The 20320-nt window shown below is 42.4% G+C and overlaps 2 protein-coding genes across 2 annotated transcripts; both read left to right on the plus strand.

Moving 5' to 3' along the window:
* Nucleotides 1–758: 758 nt before the first annotated feature.
* On the plus strand, nucleotides 759–4444 carry LOC129837361 (UPF0669 protein C6orf120 homolog). Its single transcript, XM_055903470.1, has 2 exons — nucleotides 759–864; nucleotides 1744–4444. The coding sequence occupies exon 2, from the start codon at nucleotides 1808–1810 to the stop codon at nucleotides 2357–2359; it is 552 nt and encodes a 183-aa protein (XP_055759445.1). The 5' UTR covers nucleotides 759–864; nucleotides 1744–1807; the 3' UTR covers nucleotides 2360–4444.
* A 775-nt stretch (nucleotides 4445–5219) lies between these two features.
* Nucleotides 5220–19917, plus strand: LOC129837354 (WAS/WASL-interacting protein family member 2-like). Its single transcript, XM_055903458.1, has 8 exons — nucleotides 5220–5678; nucleotides 7269–7402; nucleotides 7878–8010; nucleotides 9504–9623; nucleotides 11292–12086; nucleotides 16318–16554; nucleotides 17093–17203; nucleotides 17566–19917. The coding sequence occupies exons 2-8, from the start codon at nucleotides 7340–7342 to the stop codon at nucleotides 17607–17609; spliced, it is 1503 nt and encodes a 500-aa protein (XP_055759433.1). The 5' UTR covers nucleotides 5220–5678; nucleotides 7269–7339; the 3' UTR covers nucleotides 17610–19917.
* The last annotated feature ends 403 nt before the right edge of the window (nucleotides 19918–20320 follow it).

The raw sequence follows: 20320 nt of genomic DNA on the forward strand, positions 1-20320 counted from the left end.
CCTTGGTTTACAGTACCTTGATTGGATGATGCATTGATATGCTAATGAGTCTTCAAATCCAGTTTAATTTTTTACCCCTTTCTATAATCCAACGCACAGTGCTTGGAAACTGTAATACTAGAAACCTGATCTTGACGGCTGTATATAACGGGGTTGTGGACCGCTGGTCTAACTGCACTTCATGCATTGATCAAAACATTGTAATGTGTAAGCATTTTCTACAAAGAAATAATGCTGACATCAATCGACCAATGTGTAGTAACTTTTTTTTGTATCTCTTTGTAGGCTACTAAAATTGTGTTTGGGGTTCAGAGCTCCTCTAGCAACTACATTACTGCTGTGTGGAGCTTATATAACAGTTTAACTTTAGTCCGTCCCCTCGCCCCGACCCGGGCGCGAACCAGGGTCCCTCTGCACACGTCAACAAGTGACGTCACTGATTGAAAGGCTATTAGCGCGCACCACCGCTAACTACCTAGCCATTTCACATCCGTTACACTTACAAACTTTACAAAAGTTTACAAAAATTACCGAGGGGTGTGGGTATGAACTTTACAATAAATAGATCAGGTTACTGTAAATAACTTATAGAGAACTGGTTAGGATCACATTGTCTATTTATATAGAAGTTCCCATATCAAATGTACATTTTTAGGATGACGTGATTAATATAGGCCCAGTGTTACTTGGTTGTTTGTGTTCAATTATGAATGTGCTACTTTCCCTGCACCGTAGGCGGCGCCAGTGGATGTTTAGGTGTGAGATACCCCGGAAAACGGAAGAAGTGAACTTTACACTGACTGGCTCGTTAGTTACTGGCAAAACAATAACCATTACTAAATCTGTGCTCGGAACAATGTACTGGTGAGTAGCTAATTGTCTTGTTCCACAAACCTGCTAAATATTGTGATAACAGTAATTGTTGCTTCTCGTCGCCCCGGAAATGTGTTTGTGCTAGACAACTAATTTAACGTTAGTTAGCTATGTAACGTTAATTTAGCGTAGCCAGTTAGCAAGCTAGCTAGGATGAAGAACGCTGGCAGCAGTAGCTTGCTCCTTGTAAGGCTGATGAAATGTAGCTATGTTCATATCAAGTAAAATCTATTTGCTTATGTATTGTTAAATATATACATTTTGCATATAGTTAACTAGCCACCAGAACAATACTCACTTGACGTTTTGCTATCTAGCTAAAGTGTCCACATCATGGCCACGCGCTGTCAAACGTTGCAAAGCAAACAATTGCTGTAGGACTATATTCTGCGTTAGCGCATAACTGAGTCTAGCGTTATAATCTATTTTGTTAATGGGATTAGCCAGTCTGTGGCTGCTCTAATAACAAAATCACAGGCCAGCGACTTGGACGTGAGCATTAGCCAGCAGTCAATGCAAGGCAGACAGACAGGGTGTGCGTAACGTCTTTACAGATGGCTATTCAAGAAGTAACTGCTAAACATGTGTAGTATAATACAAGGTTGCAGAGGTCACACATTGCTAATCTTTAGAAGGAGCTAGCTTTCTACTGTATTTATAGAGCAGAGATAGTGCATGGCTTGTAGCCAATACAGTGCTCTACAGACAGGAGGTGTCAGTGTTCTAAACATCCCTTAAAAGTCAATTGGCAGTCTGACACTATGTTCTGGCTGAAGACCATATTTCCCCCTTGAGGATTTGCCCTGTACAAGCTTTATCATGCTTATACTGTACTGTAGGTAATGCATTTGTTTCTGTGTTGCCCTTCAGGTTATCAACAGATGATAGAAGGTGGGTGTTGTCCAGTTGGTGACTCTGACCATCCATCTCCACTATGGTGCTGTGCAGCAGCCTGCTGGCTGTGGCGTTCTTCCTGTCTCAGGCTGGGGGGTTCCTGCACTCTTTGGAAGAGGATGCCCTTCCTACGGAGTGGGTCCTGCTCCACGTGGTGCAGGGCCACATCGGGGCGGGGAACTACAGCTACCTGCGGCTCAACCACGATGGCAAGATCATCCTGCACATGCGCAGCCTCAAGGGGGACGCAGACCTGTACGTCTCAGACAAAACTCTGCGGCCCAGCTTCGACACCTACAAGCTGCAGTCTGCCACCTGCGGCCAGGACGTGGTCGTAGTGCCTGGAGACTTTGTGAGGCCCGTGGGGATTGGCATTTACGGGCACCCATCGCACCAGGAGAGTGAGTTTGAGATGAGGGTGTTTTATGATCAGACTTCCCTCCAGGATCCGTTCGATAAAAGGTTGTACCCCTCTGAGGAGGACGGGGGGAAGCAGAGATATGCTCCAGAGGATGACTTTGAGGAAGAGGAGTCCATCTTCTGGACTATTTTAATCGGGATTCTGAAGATTATACTTGAAATTTTGTTCTAAGAAATGTGTGCTGCTGCTCTCTGCCATGTGCATTTAGAATGAGGATACTTGTGGTGTAGTTGAGCTGAGTGCATGTGTTAATCTCTGGGCCCGGTTTCCCAAAAACATTTTAAGGCTAAGTTCATCTTAGAACCATAGGATGCTTTTGGGAAACCTGGGCCTGGCATTGGTGATCTGAAATTAACCTGAGGGGAAGAAGCGGAAAAATCTAAGGGAATATATATTTTTATTTCGTAATTCAATTGATTATCTTTTGATTCATGACGAAGGCAATGCCTCAATACGTTGCTTGTGAAAAAATTATTGAATCAAACCACTAGTATTTGCATATCTATATCAATTTTGCCATCTGATTTAAATGACTGGGTTATGTTCTGTATCTAGGGACGCAAGCCAGACACAAATCTTAGGTTGCTAACCAGGCAGGCTGGTCATTAATTCTATCGGTTACCAGAGACACGACCCAGTCGTTCACTCTTTTTGTTCTGTATCTGTGGACGCAACCCAGTCGTTCATTCGAAATGTTCTATTGCCATGCTGGCTGGCAACATTCTTACCTTGCTTGCTAGCTAGCCAACTATGGTTAACTTAGTCAGGTCAAACAGCGCAACCAGAATAACAGCAAAGTAACTGCGTTTGTTTAAGCTGTTTTCCAGAGACATTTCTTATCAGGACACTGTTCAGAGGAGCTAACACAATCCCTTCAAAACTGAAGTTGGAAAGACTACGAACTAGCTGCATTTCGTTTTACCGATCCTATTGACATTTCTTTGTGTATATCCATAAAAAGGATGCCAGTTGATTCATGATTTCGACTGGCTAAGAAAAGCTGCCTGCCTATCCTGTCCCAACTCCCAACACGTTCATTACTATGGGACAGCTGGAGATCGAATTTCAATTTTGAAACAATGTTGCAAATGTCAGAGATGGACAGCAAGGTTTATACAAATCTCCGCTGTTGAAAATCAACTGCTAGTTGAAAAGAAATGGGAGATAGGTATTTAAACGTCATAGCTTTAGCCGGTGGTAATTTTTGGAATAGACACCGGCTGGAATGCGTCCCAAAACACCAGGCAGAGAGAGCGTTCACTAAGTGTCGTTGAGGCACATCGATACTGATAGGATCGGGAATAAAGACAACGCTGCTCTCTGATCAGCTTTCTCCATTCAAATCTTACCTTAACATTCTAATTATTCCACGATACTGACGATGGATCAGCTCACAGAAAGATATCACATATGGCTAAAATATTAGGCAAATCAAGATTTGGCACATCATGAAATGTATATTAAGACAAATTACAGACAGTATCATACAAGTAGCAAAATGGAACTCAATTGATTGAACATGAAATGTATTTCAATATGATTTGAAATGGGCCTATATCCTACTTACTGTAGGCTATTTACATTTTAATGCAGTCATCTCGGTTTTAATTTGAAGCGTGTTTTTATACCTCGCTTGTTTGTATCAATTGCAAAGATGTTGGCATCTTTGTATTTGTAATGAACTCCGTTCTGAAGTTATCAGCAGTCCGAGGCAAATAAACTGTGATTTTATGTTTAGTGGAGATCTGTGTATCAAGTGACGCCGGAGGGAAAAAAGCATCTATCGATGCACTTAGCTGTGCTACGAGTGGTCTGAGCCAGGCATTCGATTACGAGCGTTTAAGTCCAACAATGGTTTTTGGAAACAGCTCAGAGATTTAACGATGCACCTACAAAGGTTCTAATGATGAACTTCGCCTTAAGATGTTTTTGTGAAATTGGGCCCTGTTCAATAGGTTCCAAATGGGAACAAATTACTTGAATTGGAGGCGGCAGGCACTACCTGAAACTTTTCAATAGGAATGATCTTTTGCTTTACCATTTGCTCCCATGTGTGCCTAATGAATAAGACTCAGGTCTAAATTGGTGTCCTGGGTCTGAATTATGCAACAACTAAATATCAGTACACCAGAGAGCAGAGATGTTCAACAGTGCCTTTTGATCTGTCATGTCTTGGCTGAATGGCAATGCAACATCTCATGCAAATGGAGTCATTTTATAAGATTTTCAAATAAAGAGGTTTATCTTTGCAAAATACCTAGTGTCAAATTGTCTGTCTGGGATATCACAATAATTTTGTAAAATGAATTCAGATTCACTAAGTGCAATGATTATCACAGTTTGTTCACTTGACTGTACAAGTATCAGACTCAGTGAAATGCATATAGGTTTCTCTTACAAGCAATATTTGTATATTTTTCTTAACATTTTACATGCATGAACACACATCTGTCATAAGGCAAAAGCAAGAAGAGGACCCTGCTCCACACACGAGGGTGTCCTCAAAGTTTTTAAACTACGGTAATTATAGATCGTTTCTCGTGAGTGTCCTACAGGTTTCATTCCATTGAGGTCGCTGTTTTCCCAGTTGATAAACTCCTTTTTATTTTCATCTTTTTAACATCTTTTTTCTTTTTTTATGAACACGAATACAAAAACAAATATACAAACAAGAGTACATAAAGCCTAACAGACGGGCATTGCATATCGAATACATTTTCAATTTGTCAGTTTTATGGTGGGTATTGCTTTTTTGTTTTTATATTTACTGATTTCAAAATATAATTTAAATAATGTGAAGAGGGGTTTGTTTTTTGCCCACTTCATTTTATGGATAAAGGATCTTCCATGAAAAATAAACAAATTAACAATGAAAGTTAAATCAGGATCCATATCATTTTGATCAAAATATAACAGAGTCTCTAAGATTAACATTATTAGTCGTTTCTTTTAAAATAAAATCTAACTCTTCTGACGTAAGAACAGTCCCAAAATAAATGGTCAGTTGATAAACTCGTCGGCAGTGATCCTGTTACCTGCCTCCATTTTGTGTTGGACGGCCCATTTCCGGGTTTCTGAGAAACAGTTGTGAAGGGAGAATCTCGCTTTGCTTGCTGGTCAAGACGAGAGCAGAATAAAAAGTACATGAAAATAGGATATAAACTGGAGATACGCGTACCTCGAATTAGCTTTTGCACATAAGTAGAACTTGTTTACAGCCATAGTTAAAACGCCAGCTAAATTCCACTTGACAGCTGTCGCGAGTAAACAGTAACTTAGCTAGCAAGCTTACTTTGGGTATCGGATTTAGTTGATTTCGCTAGTAAACTAATTTAGCTGCTAGTGTCCCACAGTTTTTATTAGATTTTCTAAGCAAGTAACCAAGAGAGCCGCCTACTGCCTGGGATTGTGTTAACTAGCAAACTTGCCACAACTGCAGTTTCCATTCATGTTGTTATTGAAGACGAGACTCACAATCCTTCGAGACGGGGTAAGTCACTGCCAATCCACCCAGCTAACGTTCGTTAAATCAACATGTTATCCAGATAATGACTAGTTAACACACGTTATAGACATGTTACTTATATTGCTACATTCATTTAAACAATAATGCCCAGTTATGTAGTTCAACTTTTAGGCCAAGAGGAAGGAATTGCATTTTTCTTCTAACTTGCATGTTTTTGGGCTCGCTCACCTGTCACCTCTTGTAGATTGACGGAGTGTGCATAGAAATTGGCTAGCGACTCGAGACCACTTATGATTTGGAATGTTCCCTTGCCAAATCTGTGCTTACAACTTAGTCACATTTTCTGCATATCATCTTCTGCATATCATAAAGTGAAATTCAAGTGACACTTCTGACTCAGGCCTGCTCGTTTTAGAGTTGCTAGTTTGTTTTATATGACGTTAGGCCCAAAATACTTAATGACATCATGCACTTTTTTCTCATTTATTTCCCCGTCCACAAAGGCATAGAACTAACTAAATTGGTCACATATTAGGTTGGAGAAGGACACCTCCCCTACCTTGTAAGAATGTCATAAAACTTTAGACATAGGATTAACATTGTAGTCCATTGGCAATTCTCCAAGTAGGCGCATGTACAGGTGGTAACTGCCAAAATAATGAAAACACTACAGTAAATCAGGAATGCAATGTATATTGAAAGCAAGTGCTTCCACACAGGTGTGCTTCCACACAGGTGTGGTTCCTGTGTTAAGCAATTAACATCCCATAAAGCTTGGGGTCATGTACAAAAATGCTGGGCAGGCCATTATTTTGGCTACCATGGCTATGCCCCCATAGGATGACAATGCCCCGTGTGGAAGCATGAGTGGTCACTGAATGGTTTTATGAGCATGAGCCTGAACCCATATGCCATGGCTGCCTCAGTCACCAGAGCTCAACAAAATTTAACATTTATGGGAGATTCTAGAGACATTCTGATTGGTGTAAATGGTTGGTGCCTGTAGGGAAAAAACAATAACATCAAATCTTGTCAATGGATGAGTCATGAAGTGGTGGGCTGTGCTGTCCACTCTCGGTTTTGCTCACTCGAGGTAGCAACTTAAACGGCTGCTGCGTTTCCGTTCCTTATCGCCTCACTGGCAAGCTCACCCGATGACATTCCATTTGTTTCTCTCTTCTGTGAAAACCTTTTCAAACACTCTTGACAGGTAGCTTGTGGAATGGAGTTTAGGGGTGAGCGAAGGAGGGTGGGGTTTGCTGCGTGGCCTACCTCAACGTGTCCAGCCAGCGAACTGGTTTGTGGCGCTCTACTGAGCTGAATCATTCTAGAGTGACTGTATGCATGTAGAATTTGAGGATAGCTGTTTTTAGTGTGGGCCACGCCACCATTGTAGTCAACAACTACAAATAGAGGTGAATTGTAATGGTCCTTGAACAGAAGTCCCAATGATATCTTGACTTGCCTAAATTCAATACAGTCTACCAATGTCAATCATGACACTGCAAGGATGTACAATTTTACTCTAACCCCAATTCGGTTCAGGAGTGTTCATTTTTGACCCGGTTGTGTGCATTTAATTGAGCCGAGACTCCCCTCTGTCTTGTTTCGCAGGAGTTTGAGGGTGTACCCAGAGCTTAGACGGTGAACAAACCTCCTCCCCAAGGTGCCCACAGAGGGACAGGATGCCCGTCCCCCCTCCTCCCCCTCCTCCTCCAGGACCCCCCCCTCCCCCCACCTTCAACCAGGTCAGTCCAGCTCCTAAACCGATGTTCAAAACATGACAAAACTCAGAAGTCCTCTGAAGGGTTTCTAGAGATTCATAATTACATGATAAAATAACTGAAGTCATTCATTATTTGCTGTTGTATTGTTAAGGATGATACGACACCTTCTGATGTTAGATACTATGCCTAATATATTATTATGCCCACCTTTCCCATAGTATGATTTCTAGGGTTGATATGCCTTGTTTATAAAGGCTGCAATTGAATTATGCAGTTTTTACCTTTTTAAACAAATCCAAACACAAACCAAGAAGGTGTAAGCTGGCCAAACACACACCCACACAGGCACCATGTGGATTACTATCGACTTGCACCATAATGCTGCATTGCCATCTACTTTATCTGTTGCTATAACGACAGTACGTTATGCAGTTCATGTTATCATTTGCATGGTCAACCTAACTAACATGGTGGTTTGCTCATATCCTCTCCTCAGGCGAACACTAGAGCACCTAAGTTGAATCGGGATGCGGCGAAGGGGAGAGGAGCGTTGCTCTCTGACATCTCCAAAGGAGCCAGGCTGAAGAAGGTTGGAGTGGTCAATGACCGAAGTGCACCTATTATAGAGAGTAAGTAGCATAGTTTCTATCTCCTATATGTTCACTAACTTTTGCACACTCCTCATTTCCCGCTGACACACACTCACACACAGACTATATGTATGTTTATACATGCATACATGGGGTACCAGTCAAAAGCTTGGACACACCTACTCATTCCAGGGTTTTTCTTTATTTGTACTATTTTCTACATTGTATAATAATAGGGAAGACATCAGCACTATGAAATAACACATATGGAATCATGTAGTAACCAAAAAAGTGTTAAACAAATCAAAATATATTTTTGATTCTTCAAAGTAGCCACCGTTTGCCTTGATGACAGCTTTGCACTCTTGGCATGCATTCCAATTAACAGGTGTGCCTTGTTAAAAGTTTATTTGTGGAATTTCTTTCCTACTTAATGCGTTTGAGCCAATGAGTTGTGTTGTGACAAGGTAGGGATGGTATACAGAAGAGTGCCCTATTTGGTAAAAGACCAAGTCCATATTATGGAAAAATCAACTCAAATAAGCAAAGAGAAATGACAGTCCATCCTTACTTAAAAAAATTTAAGTCAGTCAATCCGGAAAATGTCAAGAACTTTGAAAGTTCTTCAAGTGCAGTCGCAAAAATCATCGAGCGCTATGATGAAACTGGCTCTCATGAGGACCGCCACAGGAATGGAAGATCCGGCGTTACCTCTGCTGAAGAGGATAAGTCCATTAGCGTTAACAGCCTCAGAAATTGTAGCACAAATAAATGCTTCACGGAGTTCAAGTAACAGACACATCTCAACATCAACTGTTCAGAGGACACTGTGAATCAGGCCTTCATGGTTGAATTGCTGGAAAGAAACCACTACTAAAGGACACCAGTAAGAAGAAGAGACTAGCTTGGGCCAAGATACACGAGCAATGAACATTAGGCCGGTGGGAATGTTTCTTTTGGTTTGAGTCCAAATTTGAGATTTTTAGTTCCAACCGCTGTGTTTTCGTGAGATGCATAGTAGGTGAACGGATGATCTCCGCATGTGTTTGTCTCACCATGAAGGAGGAGGTGTGAGGGGGTTTTGCTTTGCTGGTGGTCAGTGATTTATTTAGAATTCAAGGCACACTTATCCAGCATGGCTACCACAGCATTCTCCAGCAATGAGTTGGACCGCAGAGTGAAGGAAAAGCAGCCAACACGTGCTCAGCATATGTTGGAACTCCTTCAAGACTGTTGGAAAAGCATTCCATGTGAAGCTGGTTGAGTGAATGCCAAATATATATACTTTAAAAAAATATATATATAATAGTTTTTTGGTTACTACATGATTTCATAGTTTTGATTTCTTCACTATTATTCTACAATGTACAAAATAGTAAATAAAGAAAAACCCTTGAATGAGTAGTGGTCCAAACCTTTGACTGGTACTACACATGCAAAATTCCTTGCCACAAATAGCTTTCAACAATGTCAATGCAAGCATTATCAACACAACAGTGTAACAAGGACATTTGTACCTCTGCTTTCCCCAGAACCAAAGGAAAGTGGTGGTGGCTGTGGTAGAGGAGGAGGGAGCAGTGGTGGGTCAGGGGGAGGCTCTGGGGGCCTTTTCGCTGGGGGCATGCCAAAACTACGATCAGTTGGAGCTGGAGGTAAGCAGAATTCCTGTCATATGATTAGAATGTAAATGGGGCCCTATAAACTCAGCTTTATTTTTTGCCTGGTTCTGTTTTAGTTTTATCTTAAATTTGTTTTTCTAGGCCTCCCGAGTGGCGCAGTGGTCTTAGGCACTGCATCACAGTTGCTAGCTGTGCCACTAGAGATCCTGGTTCGAGTCCAGGCTCTGTCGCAACCGGCCACGACCGGGAGACCCACAGTTACAAGACTGTAACTACCTGTAACTGCGTCGTCCGCGTTCGGGGAGGGTTTGGCTGGCAGGGATGTCCTTGTCCCATCACGCTCTAGCGACTCTGACACGGTCACCAGGTGCTTCTTCCGGGTTGGCTTCCGGGTTAAGCGGGCATTGTGTGAAGGTGCGGCTTGGTTGGGTCGTGTTTCAGGGGATGCATGGCTCTCAAACTTCGAGTCCGTACGGGAGTTTCAGCGATCAGACAAGACTGTAACTACCAATTGGCTACCACAAAATAGGGGAGAAAAAGCGGTAATTTTTTATTTATTTTTTTCCCCTAGGTTTGTTTTCCCACGTTTTTTCAAGTTTTCACGCTCAATCACACTTTAAATGTGCACAATACAGAAATTTCTCCACCATTTCCTGGTTGCTAAAATTCTAATAGTCAAATCAAATTTTATTTGTCACATGCGCGGAATACAACAACCTTACATGCTTACATACGAGCCCTTAACCAACAATGCTGTTAAATAAATAGTTTAGAAAATATTTACTAATTTATCGCCTAATTTCAAGCAAGTATAGTATAGAGAATCATTGTACCATCTCAAACGCTGCGAAATCTTTTCCATAACCAAAAAGATGGTATTTTCAACTGTTTGAAGCTGGTGTGAAAGACGTAAAAATCAAAACTTAAGAACAGGAAGCATAGAAATAGCACACACAGAACAGATTTACCACTTAAACTTGCTTTCAATAAGAATGACATGTGTAACTCACATTTCTATGTGAATTTGGTCAGGTTGCCCCCAAAAAGTTACATATTGCAGCTTTAATAGAGAACAAAAACAAGTTGGATGTTCTAAGTCCACAGCAATGCTTATTTAGATTTTTTGGGTGTAGTTTAATGCAAGTTCGCACCAGCAAGAGACTGTTGTTCAGCAACGTTTCTGTAGCGCTTGTAATTGCAGAGTTTGCAAAACAAATGGGCGCTGGATTGATGCAAATAATCATATCATTCTGCCAGGTAGGCATAGGCTACATTTTAGGTAACGTTTAATTGGGAAGGTTTTTGGGAAAGCCTTTCCATCTCTACCAGAAGAAAGTTACACAAAGTGTAGACATACGCGCGCCCACTGCGCACACACAGACGGGCATTCCTGTGCCATTTTAGAAAGTTGGGAATCACTGATGCATTTTTTTGTTCAGGTCTTATGATTAACTTGGGCAAATTAATGACTAAGTTCAACACACTTTTTTGAATATTGTTGAATTCCATTTTGTCTGGATTCCGTCCACGTTCTCCACAACATGGATTTTATAGGGCCCTATATAAATACGCTACTATAAATATACTGCAGAAACAGACTGGCACCCAGGCTGATGTTCTACATTTGCTATGAAGCTTGATGTGAATGGGTGTATTTATGCATAGTGTTCTAAAATGTGTGTTTCTATGCCTTCCTTCCAGACGCCTCAGTGGGCAGATCCGCCCTGCGTCCCCCAGGCTCCAGACCTGCAGCCCCCCGGCCCACCCCAGGCCGCTCTACCTCCCCCTCCCCAGGAGACAAACCCTCCCCAAGTGACAAACCTTCACCCCCGGAGCCCCAGCGCTCCCACCGCCCCTCTCTCCCCGACATCTCCCGCCCCCCAACCAGTGCCAGCTCCTCCCACTCCTCCACTGGGGGCATGAAGCACAGTACTTCAGGCTCAGCTCCGCCCCCTCCTTCAGGCATGAAACACAGCACATCAGCCCCACCCACTCCACCTTCTTCGACAGGGGCCATGAAGCCCAGCACATCCGCCCCAGCTCCTCCCCCGCCATTTAACCGAGGTGGTTACCGCAGCAATGCCCCGTCAACCCCGCAACAAAAGGCCCCAGTAGGCATCAGCAACAGCCGGGAGAAGCCCCTCCCCCCGCCGCCCCAAAGAGGCCCGGCTCTGCCCAGCTCTGGCCCTCCTCCTTCATCAAGACTGCCTCCTTCCTCCACGCGGCCGCCCACTGGGGGGTCCTCGGCGCCCCCTCCGCCCCCACCTTACAGGCACTCCTCTGGGGGCACCTCCAATGGCCCCATGGGGGACCATGGTGGAGATGGGGCTCCGAAACTCCCCCAGAGGCACAACTCTCTGCACCAGAAGAACACCTCAGGCGGCAGCTACGGCGGACGCAATCATGCACCTCTTCCACCCCCCTCGCCGTCTCCAGGACCTCCAGGCATTGGCAGACCACCCCCACCTGCCAGGGAGCCCCCCAGCAAGAGATCAGGTACTAGAACAAACCTCAATGTTTATATTGGGGAGCCGTTGGTCTTATCAAGGGACTACTGTCACAGTTTAATGACCTTTTCCAGATCAATCCTTTCTTCCAAACACAATTTCATGGTCTGAAAGGAAAGGATGGGTAGTAGCCATAGTCTTAGACATCTCAACATTGTTTATGTCCCATTATGGTGTCCGAGCATTGGACAGTGCCACTGAGTCAATTTCCTTCTACTACTACTACGAGTTGGCAAACGAACTGAAAGGGGGCATACTGTTTGTTACCTGTAGTGTGTTGTTGGAACAGGTATGAAGCCAAGGTTGCCGATTTTACTGCCACCTGCAGTTATAGAATGTTTGCTCACAAGTATCAAGTGCATTCTGAAAGTATTCAGACCACTTTACTTTTTCCACATTTTATTCTAAAATTTATTAAATTGTTTTTTCCCCCTCAATCGACACACAATACCCCATCATGACGAAGCAAAAACTGTTCTTTAGAAATGTTTGCAAATTCATGAAAATGTTAAATATCAAATGTACGTAAGTATTCATACCCTTTACTCTGTACTTTGTTGAAGCACCTTTGGCAGCCTTGAGTCTTCTTGGGTATGATGCACCTGTATTTGGGGAGTTTCTCCCATTCTTCTCTGCAGATCCTCTCAAGCTATTTTTAGGTCTCCAGAGATGTTCGATCGGGTTCATGTCTGGGCTCTGGCTGGGCTACTCTAGGACATTCAAAGACTTGTCCCGAAGCCACTCCTGCATTGTCTTGGCTGTGTGCTTAGAGTAGTTGTCCTGTCTGCGGTCCTGAGTGCTCTGGAGCAGGTTCTCATCAAGGACCTCTCTGTACTTTGCTCCTTTCATCTTTCCCTCTATCCTGACTAGTTTCCCAGTCCCTGCTGCAGAAAACATCCCCACAGCATGATGCTGCCACCACCATGCTTCACTGTGGGATGGTGCCAGGTTTCTTCCAGATGTGATGCTTGGCATTCAGGCTAAAAAGTTCAATCTTGGTTTCATCAGACCATAAAATCTTGTTTCTCATGGTCTGAGAGTCTTTAGGTGCCTTTTGGCAAACTCCACGGGCTGTCATGTGCCTTTTACTGAGGAGTGGCTTCAGTCTAGCCACTCTACTATAAAGGCCTGATTGGTGGAGGGCTGCAGAGATGGTTGTCCTTCTGGAAAATTCTCCCATCTCCACAGAGGAACTAGAGCTCTATCAGTGACCATCGGGTTCTTGGTCACTTCCCTGACCAAGGCCCTTCTTCCCCGGTTGCTCAGTTTGGCCGGGTGGCCAGCTCTAAAAAGAGTCTTGGTGGTTCCAAAGTTCTTCCATTTAAGAATGATGCCACTGTGTTCTTGGGGACTTTCAATACTGCAGATGTTTTTTGGTACCCTTCCCCAGATCTGTGCCTCGACCCAATCCTGTCTCTGAGCTCTACGAACAATTCCTTCGACCTCATGGCTTGGTTTTTGCCCTGACATGCACTTTCAACTGTGGGATCTTATATAGACAGGTGTGTGTGCCTTTCCAAATCATGAGCAATCAATTGAATTTACCATAGGTGGACTCCAATCAAGTTGTAGAAACATCTCAAGGATGATCAATGGAAAACGGATGCAGCTGAGCTCAATTTCAAGTCTAATAGCAAAGGGTCTGAATACATATGTAAATAAGGTATTTCTGTTTTTTGTTTTTTATAAATTTGAAAACATTTTAAAAAATATGTCCTTATGGGGTATTGTGTGTAGATGGTAATTTAATTAATTTTAGAACGAGGCTGTAATGTAACAGTGAAAAAAGTCAAGGGGTCTGAATACTTTTGGGATGTACTGTAATTTATTGGCTGATCCCTCCTGATGACCTGGATGGAATCATGTGATCCTTACTTAACCATAGAAAGTCCTCAATGGCATGGCCCATGCTAAATTGGGCTTTTGGGCGCTAGAGTCCTCTATCTATCTCTATGGTAAATAGGTCTGACCCTGTTTGGTCGATAGGCTGATGGTCGACCAAGATTTTTTTTTTTGTCTAACAGTGGCAAATATGTATTTAAAAATCATGTCTAATTCATGCTTGTCTGAGTGGACTAATCCATTATGGAGGCTGCGGGAATGGCACACCAGTAGTACATTTACCCTTAATTCCCATTTCTAATCTGCAATGTTTGGTTACGGTAATTTCTGTTAATGCAGTCATTAAATTTTTTTACGGTCTTACTGTTCTCATTGTAGGAGTGGACACATTGTTTGCAGAGCGCACAACCTAGGCTACACTTGTGAAGTTTTGGTTTATTTCATTCGATTTAAAAGTTGTCAATGTGTTCATTGTCTTTTGTTTGGAGTTCTATTGTCAATCTTGAGTAAGGACACGCACCTGATTTATACATATAGAAGTAGGACTACTCTACCTGGCCTGCGTGCAAATGTAGGCCTATAAATATGCCTATTTGGGGATCTGATACCATTTCGGATTTTGTTAACCCGCCATCACTGTGGAGCTTCTCAAAGTATTTTTTTTCTTTGCTTCAAACAGCAAGTTAACAAAGTCTGTTTTTACATCCATTGAGAAATACAATAATTCCTCAACGTAGCTTATTTGAACAATCTTTCCAGCTCTCTCACTTTCGATTACCACTCAGCATGAAAGGGGGAAAAAAGTAATGTTCAAATCTGGTGGAAACATCATAAAATAGGCCTAAGGATGACTTTTTAGCCCTTGCGCAAATAGCCTACAGCTGTGTCTGTCTGTCTGGAGCTCACTGGTGTGGGAAACTCTGAGCGCCCAGAATATTTTATACACTGTTGCAAGTTTGCTAGTTAATGGAAAAGGTTGCCGACCACTGGTGTAGCCTATTACCGGCAGCAGCGGGCAGAGGAGGGTCGGGAGTAGGTTTTTGTTCTTCTGATTAGGCTGTATAGATCTCTGGCTCCCTCCCTCTTTTAGCAATTTGTATTTTAATTGAAGCATCAGACAAGCTCAGTAGCCTACATATAGTTTATTTAGAAAAATAGAAAAATACACCTTTTAAAAAATTTTGCCAATCGATTGTTTGAAAGAACAGACGACTCGGTCAACCAATTTTTTTTTGTCGGGGGGGGCAGCTCTAATGGTAATGACAATATAACAATTGCTCCACCTTTTCAGAGGACCTAGGGGTTGATTTGGAATTGAACATTTTGAATACGCAGCCGCAAATTGTCATTAGACAGCTGAGGCCTTCGCCATGAGGCCTCCTGGTTTCTCTGCATTCCACAAGTTCTCTGGAATATTCGGGCATTCCTTGCACTCTCATTCTTTCTCTCTTTGCCAGCCTACAATATCTAGTCTTTCTTGCAACTTGGCCAGTCCTGATTACTTGGGCATGGTATTTTATTTAAGGACATACAGTGTGTTTGGAAAGTATTCAGACCCCCTTAATTTTTCCACGTTTTGTTTCGTCACAGCCTTCTAAAATGGATGAAATAATTTTTGCCCTCATCTATCTACACACATTACCCCATAATGTCAAAGCAAAACAGGTTTTTAGACATTTTTGCAAATGTATTAAAAATAAGAAACGATACCTTATTTACTTAAGTATTTTGACCCTTTGCTATGAAACTCATCCTTTTTCCATTGATCATCCTTGATGTTTCTACAACTTGATTGGAGTCCACCTGTGGAAAATTCAATTGATTGGACATGATTTGGAAAAGCACACACCTGTCTATATAAGGTCCTGCAGTTGACAGTGCATATCAGAGCAAAAACCAAGCCATGAGGTCGAAGAAATTGTCCGTAGAGCTCCGAGACCGGATTGTGTTGACGAATAGATCTGTGGAAGGGTACCAACAAATTTCTGCAGCATTGAAGGTCCCCAAGAACACAGTGCCCTCCATCATTCTTAAATGGAATAAGTTTGGAACCACCAACACTCTTCCCGAGAGCTGGCCGCCCGGCCAAACTGAGCAATCCAGGCAGAAGGGCCTTGGTCAGGGAGGTGACCAAGAGCAACGATTTAATTAATTAGAATAAGGCAATAGGGTAACAAATGTGGGAAAATCAAATGGTTCGAATACTTTCAGAATGAGCTATACCACTTTTTCAGTTTAGTGTAGAGTACAGTACATACATTTGTCAGAAAGTTACAGGTCAGAAGGGATATGTTTACGCCTTAACTGCTGCTATGTGATTATTTTAATCAGTCATCATCATGGTCTTACTATTGTGTGTTTGTTTGCTACCAATGCAGCCCCTTCTGCACCCAATCCTGGGTCACGAAACGGGGGTGGTGGGCAAGCCCCTCTTCCCCCGCCCCCCTACCGGATCCACAGTGCTGTCACTCCCAACACCACCTCCTCGGAGCCACCCCACCACACCCGGGGGCCCAGGCCCCCTCCACCCCCTTCATCTTCCTCCCGCACCGGACCCCCGCCGCCTCCCCCGCCAATCCGCAACGGACACTCCTCATCCTCCAAGTCCAATATAGGTGAGTCAGGACAGGCTAATGTCCTCCATGTCCTGATCCTCAGTGCCCCCTGTACATTCTGGTTTTCATGGAAGTCCAGTTTTTGAGCAACTGTCACTGCGTTTGATTTGATGTGATTGACGGCTTTTCATCGCTTTTTAGAATCTATCTTGTGTTGAGTATTAGCCTCCACAGCCCTGAGCACAGTGTATTTGGAACACTATTGCCATGTTAGCTCTCAAACCAACAGACATGTTGGAGACACTAGTAGCCTAGTTGTTGTTGGTAGTAGATTGTCAGGTATTATAGCTCCATATTCAAATGCCAGCTCAGTCATTTGAATGTCCCCTGGTTGTTCCTCTTGCGTTGTGACCAACCCAGAGCGTTCATAGAGTTCATAGATTGCACAGTCAGATTAAAGTTTCCAGGAGAACTGACCGTTGTGCATGGCTTTGTTAATGGAAATTACTAGAGCAAGCTCGAGAAGTCAAAAATGTACTAGTTTAGTGTTATCTTGATTTACAGTGTTGTGTTGACCTTTACCTTTCTGAACCCTCAGAGGATTTTGAGTCCAAGTTTGACTTCCACCCAGTGGAGGACTTCCCACCCCCTGAGGAATATAGGAATTTCACCAAGATCTACCCCAGCAAAAGCAATAAGCCTGGACCAGGTACAGGCTTAGGCTTAATTCATTCTCCACACCACTGCCTGCATACATACTGTACACAACATCCAATATATGGCCTCTGCACTACTGTCACAATGTTATTGCCATATGGAATGTCAGCTGGGATTGAGTTAAAGTGAATATGGTCTCTTTCAAAATTGTCTTTCCGTGATTCCTCGGATTCTGTCGACTTGCCTCCTTTGCAATCGTATTGGAGAAGGTCCATGATCCCTCCCCTTCTCCAATTTGTTTTGAGAATGATGCGAGGAATTGAGTCAATATTCATAGAAAAAAAAGAGCCACACGGTTGTTTTTGGAGGTAAGAACTGACCTGATGTAACCTTTGCTTCCTCTACTTCCTGTAGGCATGATCCGAGGAGTACCTCCAGCGCCACCGGTGGCAAGGTGAACTATGGAATTCAGGAACAAAATGACTTTAATTAATAACTCAGTCTAATCAGAGGACGTCCAGGGGAGTGGCATGACACTCGAAACACATACAGGTCTAAACATAGACACTTTATAAGACCAGCCGGAAACAAGTCCTCAACCCCAAACATTATAGAAAATTCAATAGTCTTGTTCGACGCTACGTTTTTACAAAACCCTACACTACCAGTCGCTCTCTTTTGCACAAACACTTCAGACACTTCTGTTTCAGCATGATAGAACAAAACCACTCTGAACTGAGGTGCTGAAGAACAGACCTGTTTGACTGTTGTGGCCACAAGCCAATCTTTCTGCAAGATGGGGGGGGGGGCGTTGCATTGATTATACTTTATAGCAGCAGGACCAACTAAGAATTCTGCATTTCATCTTTTGAAATGTGTGCATAATCCACGATAATAATGATGTTGATGATTTCCTGCGATTTATGAATGATGTTTTTAAAATGTTCTATGGTTAACTGCAGTAACTGTGCCGTCAGTGGGAAAATATAGGACACACACCAACGTTGCCAACAATGCGTTGTATCAATAGTACGTGTTTTTTTTTTTTTTTAAATGCTGTGCTCCCAGTGCCCTGAGGAGAAGGTGTGTGTGTGGAATAGAATTCTCTCCCTTGATGTGCCAATAGTTGGGTGAAGTAGAATGAGGGGCCTCTCACACTTAGAAAAGCTGTCGTTTACGTCACACAGATATGGCTTTGTTTTTTGGTATCTCGTTTTTCATTACTTTGAGTAATGAAACTGGGACAGGAGAAATGACTTAAATGCTTGTCATGCTATGAGAGATTGAGTCTTGCTGACAGTGAGTAACAGTCTTTACATTGTGTGAGGGGCATTCCCAATTAGATATGTTTAATTCTTCCTCATGGCATTGCTCTGTGGCAGCATAACCGCTTAACCGTGGCACCTGTGAATGCCATGTTTTTACACTAGAGAACAGAAAGTGCTGCTCAGATCGGTTGCATTCTAGGTTTATCTGAAACAAAAACACTACGAAATGCTTCAGGGATCTGCTGCCCCTCTTTAATTAGCGTTAGCTGCCAAAGCTCCTTTACTTTATTGATCAAGGAAGGCGTTTGAGAGTACTGTATGAAATTCTACTTTCACTTTGTTTAATGCTGTTCCTGTTTCTTGCCACAAGGGGGTGATCATGGTTAAATTATTACCCTCGTTCCTTTCTTTGGACCAAGGGTAGCTTTGCAGGGCTGTCAGTCATTCAACCCTGTCTTTCAGGAGTTCCTTCAAGGAACATTTTTTTTTTAATACATTCTTTTTAAAACTAAAATATTTGATTTTACTGCTGGTGGCCCTTTTGGAATAGACCTTATCATGGCCACAGGGAAACCATAGTGCTTGAGTTTTTAATGCATTCCTATGCAAGGAACGGTTTTGTATGTATTCTCACTTCTCGTTGGTAGCAACTAACCAAAAAGGAAACGCCTAAGTGCCAGAAGAATGTGTAGGGCGAAGTTGCTCCTAGAAGCTGATTTGGGGTCAGTTTTCCATATTCCCTACTAATGGTTAAGGTTAGGATTGGGGAAGGGAATCTTATCCTAGATCTGTACCTAGGTGAAACATCACCTGGAGCACCAGGGAACTATTTAGGCAGAGTAGGCCCCAGAAATGTCATCATGGTGGATTATATAATTTTTATGACTTATGAGCTCCTAAATGTGTGATACCTATACTGTCATTGCATTGTGATTTCTGTTACGATTCCACTACAGTGAAAGAAAGCTACATGAGAATCGATTCCTTTTCTCTTCTCCATTCCTGTTATGTAGTCCTCAGGCTGGTTGTTGCCTTACATATCTATTGTCATACTTATTGGTACCAGTGCATTTGTAAAAAAAAAAATATATATATATAATAATTTTTAATTATACTCACTTTTTGTATTAAATATGCAATAAATAATGTCTATTTACATAAAGAATGAGGAATTTGGAAATTGTAGTTATTGATATTTTAATGTTTGTAAAAAGCTTGTTATATAGGGAGGAATTTGATGAAAAAGTTGATCAACAGGCCAGTTGTGAGCTTTGTCCGACAGCCAGAGAGACGGGTCTCTTTGCAGCACTTCTCTGTATGCCTGACTGTGTGTGTAACTTATGTAATTGATGGATATGTTCAGTCTCACACAGGTGACTCATTGACTGTGATTCTCATGTTCTCACCCTGTTCATTCCTACCATGGTCATTTCACTTGTTAATCAACCATGTTTTATCATTTGAAATAAATATGTGTTTTTTCGGGGGAAAAGGGGTACATGATTGTTCTGGTGTCCATTGTATTTGACCCTTTATCACCATGTCTATCATCCATATTTTTGCAAATGCAATTTACAGTAATTTATTGTGGAAGTTAATGATTGATATAGCTTACACAGAAACATGAACTCAAATTAGTTGGTTGTACAGTTACACACATTACATATATGCATTGTTTCAATATGTATGCCAGAGCACATATGCAGAAGTTATAGTAATAATCTCAAACTGCAATCAAGTTACTAACAACACCAGAGAATATTGTGTCAAATGTTACAATGCTGAATTTCCCGGGAAATTTCCAGTCCGCCAAAATACATATTATTGAAATTCCCGCCACCATGTACTTGTGTGACGTAGACACTGACGCTCCTGACAAACGAAGATGAACCAATGAGAGC

The sequence above is a fragment of the Salvelinus fontinalis genome, chromosome 3 (genome assembly GCF_029448725.1).
Source record: "Salvelinus fontinalis isolate EN_2023a chromosome 3, ASM2944872v1, whole genome shotgun sequence".
Lineage (NCBI taxonomy): Eukaryota > Metazoa > Chordata > Actinopteri > Salmoniformes > Salmonidae > Salvelinus > Salvelinus fontinalis.